This window comes from Protomyctophum parallelum, assembly GCF_964188405.1.
Source record: "Protomyctophum parallelum genome assembly, chromosome: 7".
NCBI lineage: Eukaryota > Metazoa > Chordata > Actinopteri > Myctophiformes > Myctophidae > Protomyctophum > Protomyctophum parallelum.
In genome coordinates, this window is record NC_139705.1 from 44,990,023 (window position 1) to 44,997,522 (window position 7,500).

At 42.9% G+C, this 7,500-nt stretch overlaps 1 protein-coding gene across 1 annotated transcript in view; it reads left to right on the top strand.

The window, feature by feature from the left end:
- LOC310862335 (cyclin-dependent kinase 17-like) overlaps positions 1–7,500 on the top strand; it is a 79,291-nt gene that overhangs the window by 55,521 nt on the left and 16,270 nt on the right. Inside the window, exons 5-7 of the mRNA XM_083770187.1 lie at positions 5,430–5,486; positions 5,902–6,016; positions 7,130–7,224. Of these exons, the coding sequence (XP_083626313.1) occupies positions 5,430–5,486; positions 5,902–6,016; positions 7,130–7,224 (267 nt within the window). The remainder of the gene's footprint in view (positions 1–5,429; positions 5,487–5,901; positions 6,017–7,129; positions 7,225–7,500) is intronic.

The following is a 7,500-nucleotide window of genomic DNA, read 5'->3' on the forward strand; positions in this document are numbered from 1 at the left end:
TGCTGCTGTGCTTAATGGTACACCTCAGTAATGGCCACACCCAGGCAACCCTCTGTGGATTTGTCTATATGGAGCGTATCTTGAGTGTACAGGGTGTGATGAGGTCAGATCAAGATATGGAATGTCAGAACAGGTCAGCTCCATATATGGAGATCTGAGGGTGGCAGTGGGGGCAGTGTATTGAATGTGCAGGGTTGATGAGGGCCCAGGTAGGGCCGAGCCTTAATTTTCAGGCCTGTTGAGAACTCCAGTTTTCGCCGGCTGCCAGGCGTGTGTGTTTTTCGCTAAACTTGAAATGCAATGGAATTTTATTCAAAAGACTAAAAAGTCATTAAGTAGGTGAAAGCATGCTCTCTTGGTGGAATTGTGGTCCTGGCTCATTATTATACGCACAATAACAGATGTGTGAAAACATGTGGTCTTCAAATCCCATTTTAAATCAAACTGCAATTTGGTCAGTATAGTTTTTGTTCCATAGCTGATGCCCAACCACAATCTATTATTCACCGTGGGTGGTATACGGTTTTATGTAATGGTGTGATTCATGTTACTTCTAACCACAGTACTGCCACTCTGTTACTCAATGCCCACCTTTTCTACTGCCCTAATGGCAGTGGCAGAGCAAGTACTCTTGATTTTAACCCATTTCGACCTAAGGACGATTAAAAAAATGTCTGTTTGAAATGACAGTTTTCTGAAAGAGCTATGTTTCTATGTCAGTCGTTCTTCGATTTTTCAAAAATACCAGACCTACAAGCTCGTAGCGCGCCACTCGGTGGCGCGCTATGAGCTTGTAGATCTGCTATTTTTCAATAGCTAAAGCATAACATGATTCAATAGCTAAAGCATAACATGATGCTAACGCCAAAAGGGGTTCCCGCCCAAAATGTGTTCAAAGTAGCAATACCACATTGTAGATATACTCTGTTTTGGATTGATTGAATACTTATTAGTTAGAAATGTCAACAGCATGTGGTACAGTAAAGACATTAAGACTAAATGGCGAAAAGGTCCCGGGGCAGCATAAACATGAACAAATACAGTACAAACACTATGTACAAGGAGAGAAAGTAAAAATTACGGCAGTGAATGATACCTCCTTTCGATAGAATTTACATTTACCTCCCCCTTGTGTTATAGATAGATAGATAGAGTTTTTATTAAAGTGTCCTACATCATAAGATGCCCAGCCCGCACGGGCTTACAAGACACTCACAAAATTGTACATATATAATGATACATATACACAAATAGACAGTTACTCATGGATACATCGTTCTCCAATGTAACTGCTTTGCCTTCTCTATGAATTTTCCAAAAACAAAAACGTCTATTACTGAACAACCAATTTAACATAAAACACTCTGGGTTCTTATCCTGCATTTTTTCAATAAAACGTTTCTTAATCATGGTATAGTGGACAATAGAAAACAAAATGAAACTCATCCTCTACAACTCCTTGATCTAACAGATCTGCTATTTTTGATACACTGTAGTATGGTCAATTAATTAGGGCATTCATTTATGAAAAACATTTGTATATGGAGATAGGTTTCTGCCCGACAGCGACGATATCATGTGTGTACTGTTCTTCCAGGAATACGTCGAATGGTTGATTCTGCTCCAATGGGACGCTGCCATGGCGTTTACCTGGAAATAACGTTTATTTGTGGTGATGATGTCATGATGAGTGGCTCTGTAATTGTGAGTGATGGGGTTGAACTCCGTCGCCGTGCAGCTGAATGGCCAATCAGAGTGAGGCATCAGGGTACCTGTCGGTTTCACGTTCAAAGATTGACTAGTGAGCCAGTCGATGATGTCATTGTTAATTGGACTGCAGTTCCAAGTGTCAACCCCCCCCCCCCCCCCTCCGATATTGGCAGGTTAACAGGAAGAAGGCGACTTGACGCTGGTTGTTTATTGGTTGATTGATTGGAACACTGGAGTGTGTGGCTACTGGCTACATGTGTTGATTAAATGGCCCCTCCTTTCCTCTCACCTCCTCCCCTGTACGCCATAGTTCTTCATGGACCCCCAGGGGAGTTATGAGTTTAAATAATAAATACAAATTAAAACAATGAGCTGGATGACTGTAATACAGTGCTTGGTTTAGACCAGGTGATGTCAATGGCTGATGCAAAAAGGTGTGTTTTAGTTTATGTTAGTTTATGTTATGTACAGTAGACTGACTGATGGGGATTGGGGAGATAAACAACTATAGCATATTATGTCCTATATCATTACATGTTTAAGCAATAGCACTCCTCCTTCCATATATTTATAGACTCAGGGGGTCCCTGCTCTTGACTGTATTACTATGTCTAGGGGAGACATTGAGTTTCATCCTGACTTATTTGCCAATAAGGCACTGAGGTCAAAACCAGGACAGTCAAAGCGAAGACTGGCCAATCACAGTGCATCCTCACCAGACATGCTTGCAGAGACTCTTGGGTAATGAAGTCAAAGACGTTGGTTGCCATGTTATTTGTGTCCGAAGAGGCCACTGGTACCCCAAACTACATAGTGCTGCTTTAACATAACATATTGTGTTGTTGTTCTGTACTGTGATATGGATTCCCCTGAGTCTGCAATAAAGATTAAATTGATTTGATAACAGACTGGCATGGCTTGATGGGGATCTAACTGGAGTATAAGCAGGGACCGGGGATGTTAGGCTGCATGTGTAATGTGTTGTATATGGCAACCAACGTGTGTGTACACACACACACACATTTTGTTTGCTTCATGTCGTTTTCGTTTCGTTACCACAAAAAGTGTTTGACCTCGTTCTGTTGGGAATGGAACAAACCCATAGCAATTGAAAGAGCACGCATGCACGCATGCACGCACGCACGCACGCACGCATGCACACGCACACACACATACACACACACACACACACACACACACACACACACACACACTGGTTAACCGCATACATTATGCAGTATGTATGTATTTGCCAGATGCAGAAATAGAGATGATTTTTGGGAGAGCTTTTGTCAAACTAATTGTTAGTGACAGACAGTATGAGATGGAGATGTCAGATGCATGTCAGAAATACATAGACAAGTTACTTAGGAAAGGCTGCAAATTGTCTGCCCTGTCTCACAAATAAATACGGTGAATAAATAAATAAATACAATAATTGACATGACGCTAGCGTGTCACATGGACTTACTGTACCCCAATCCAACCTTTGATGCGGACTGCCAAGCAGCGTCCCATTTTAATTGTTCCGTAGACTCTTGAGGGTGAGAATATCAGTAATTTAAGAGCACAAATCATTGATTATTTCGGGGGGAAAGAAAGTAATTGTGCACCTACTGTATGCACACATACTGTCACATGCATAGAGGACATGCGTACATACAGTGCATACTGCGCATACATGTATACATACCGGTATATAGACACATACATATATACATAGACACATACATACATATACATAGACACACATACATGTATATACATAGACACACATACATATATACATAGACACATACATACATATATACATAGACACATACATACATATACATAGACACACATACATGTATATACATAGACACACATACATACCGGTATATAGACACATACATACATATATACATAGACACATACATACAGTGTATATATAGACACATACATACATAGACACATACATACATATATATACATAGACACATACATACATACATATATACATAGACACATACATACATATATAGACACATACATACAGTATATATATATACATAGACACAGTGTATATATAGACACATACATACATACATATATACATAGACACATACATACATATATAGACACATACATACACAGTATATATATATACATAGACACAGTGTATATATAGACACATACATACATACATATATACATAGACACATACATACATATATAGACACATACATACAGTATATATATATATATACATAGACACATGCATACATACATAGACACATACATATATAGACACATACATACAGTATATATATATATACATAGACACATACATACATATATACATACTTTACATAGATGTTTGTACAGTATACACATACTCACAAACTACTAGTGTTTAAGAATGTCATCCTGGGTCCTGCCGGGTTTACTGGCTGTCTTTAAACAGATCACATGCTTCATTAGCTAACTTGGTCACTAGAGATCCTCTCCTCTCCTCTCCACCCCACTCCCCTCACGCACGTGTGTGTGTGTGTGTGTGTGTGTGTGTGTGTGTGTGTGTGTGTGTGTGTGTGTGTGTGGGTGCGTGTGCGTGTGTGTGTGTGTGCGCGCTTGTGAGATGGATATTTAAGTGGGGAGGTCTACACATAATCGTCGCTGTCGGGTAGAAACCTCATTATGTCCAAAACTTTCAGGATTGAAATTCCATTCATTCCAAAGCATAAAAAGTAGCAGATCGACAAGCTCAAAGCTCGCCGCGTCACGCTGCGCTTCCAGCGTGTGGATCTGCTACTTTCCATGCTCTGTAGTATGATCAAGTATAGGGCACTTAATTTACGGAAAGAAACACAAAAAGGTTTGAATATGGAGACACAAGGTTTCTGCCCAACATGGGCTGATGGCGCAGGGCAGGAACTGGAGTCAGAGAGAGTGAGAGGCCTGTGGGTACCACAGCTTGCCTTTCCTTCTTAATCTGAGCTCACAGGGTGTCCACACAGCTAAACCCAGATAAACTGAGGATTAATCCACAAATAATTATACATAACCAGATGTCAAGTCTGCCTATACTGTATATATAAATATAATAATCCCCTTTTAGCCAGTGAAGGAGACAATGGAAGAGCATTGTCCCTTTTAGTTATCTTTGTTACGCTGCCACACTGTGGCCAAAGGGGGTATCTGCATCTTGACAGTGAAATGTCTTGACAGATGGAGGGAAGGAAATAGTGAGTCTGGGCTCCTTCTGGCTTTTTATTTTACTGATTCAAGACTCAAAAAGACACACACACACACACACACACACACACACACTCTTGCGCAAACATGCATGGATGTACAAACTTCAGTCAGTATATGTGTGGTGTGTGGGAGGGGGGGGAGTGAGGCATGGATAATGTGTTCTAGCTGTCTCTCTGTTCGTTGTAAAGCCAGACAAATAGGTGATGCCCACTGGGCAGACGGAACACACACGCACACACGCACAGTCACACACACACACAAACACACGCACAAGACAGCAGATGTTAGAACGCGTGACTCAATTTCCCCTGCAGATGTAGGCCAGATGTCGTCAGCAATAGCATCCAAAAATTCGAACAACCTGTTCCGGCCCGGAGGGTGGGATTCTGGAGGAATCCGGAGCGGCCTGTCCTGCCCTGCACTCAGCCAGCCCCACAACCTGAAATAGACTCTAAACTTTCTCCCCTTTCTCTCCTTTCCAGTCTGAAATCGGCTTCGGGAAACTGGAGACCTACATCAAGCTGGATAAACTTGGGGAGGTAAAGGAAGCATAATGTTACCTTTTACTTCACAAATACATTATAAATGTCTTATAAAGAAAAACTCAACAGTCAATTTCCCCCCCACAGGACTACAATGTCTACAAATAAAAAGAAAAGAAACACCACACACACACACACACACACACACACACACGCACACGCACACAAGGCAATAAATCAAATGCACAGAGATTGTGAGTTAGGATTATACTGTAGGTAAACCATCAGTCTAAACAGTATAATATAAAATAATGAACGATATATACATTAAAACTATACAAACTATAGGATTCCAGGTCAACAAATGAACCTGTCACCTGTCCAATAATAACATGCTATCTAAATTACACTTGAACCTTTGCAAGGTGATACGGGCTAAGGTGGCGTCTGAAGTGTCTCTCTATCTCTGCAGGGGACCTACGCCACAGTCTTTAAGGGGCGGAGCAAGTTAACGGACAACCTGGTAGCTCTGAAAGAGATCCGACTGGAGCACGAGGAGGGTGCGCCCTGCACCGCCATCAGAGAAGGTATGGATGGAAATAATCCGCTTTTCTGGGGGGTTTGAATCCCAGCGTCTACTCGAAGACAATTGGCCCCGTGTTCGGGTGAGGGAAGCTGGGCGGGCCGGGTGGTATTTGTCACTGCACGTAATGCCGGGCAGAAACATCATCTCCATATTTTAACTTTTTTGTGGGTTTTCTTTTTTTTAAATGTACGCCCTACTAAAGTAGGGCCTATACTTGATCATGCTACAGCGTCACACAAAAGCATCAAAAGTAGCAGATCTACAAGCTTGTAGGTCTGCTATTTTTGAAAAATCCAGGAACGACTGACATAGAAACATAGCTTTTTCAAAAAACTGTCAGGATGTAGAAGACATTTTTTTAATCTGATCTCAGGTCAAAATGGGTTAATTTGAGTCAGTCAACAGTTTCCACCCGACAAAGACGACAGTAAATATGATGCACAGTTGGTAGTGCTGTCGCCTCACAGCTAGAAGGTCCTGGGTTCGATTCCCGCTCGGGGTGCTGTGGGTGCTGGCGGCGTGTGTCCTCCTCCGCGTCATCAGTGCCCATACCCAAGGCGGGGTTGGCGAAAGGGCCTTTCTGTGTGGAGTTTGCATGTTCTCCCCGTGTCCCCTAGGGTAGGTACCCTCACAAAAAACATGCAGTAATCCTGGACTCTAAACTGCCTCCCCCTGGCCAGCCGGGGCGCCTGATGGAGGGGAAAGGAACTGGTTGGAATAACCTGTTCCTTCCACGCGCTACGTCTAACCAGGGAAACTCCCCCCTGTCAGGTATAAAGGAGCAACTTGGACACTCAGGCATGAAGGAAGCATGAGTTCAAGTCCGTTGCTCTCCCCAGGTTGGCGGAGGGTGTGTAGAGCCCAGGATCACATTAGATTATTGACACAGGGTTGAAAAATGGGTTACAAAATCGTGGGATAAAAATTATAAAAAAAGAATATGATGCAGTGCATGTATGTGTGCATTCACACTACACTGGGCCGGAGGTACCGCATACTGTGATAGCTTCATGGTTGGTGATACGCATGGTCACGGTCCCAGCAGGCTGTATGAACGAAATGTTGAGAACAAAATGTGTGACAAAATGTCTCTCTCTCCTTCCTCCTCCTGCAGTGTCTCTCCTGAAGGACCTGAAGCACGCCAACATCGTCACCCTCCACGACATCATCCACACTGACAAGTGCCTGACACTGGTGTTTGAGTACCTGGTGAGTGTCTGTCTGTCTGTGGCCTGGTTTACTGTATGTCTGTAGCGAGTCTGGAGCGAGTGTGTCCATGTCTGTGGTGGGTCTAAGTGAATGTGTGCCCACGTGGGTAGGTATACGTTGGTCTGAATATTCACATAACAGAAGGTGGTGTCGTTGCTGTCGTGGCAGACACCTCTTATTTCCTCATATTGGTACTTGTGGGGGTTTTTTCTGGTAAATGCCCTACTTTGGCCTGGGCTGTAGCTCAGCGGTCCAGGCACCTGGGCTGGTAAGACC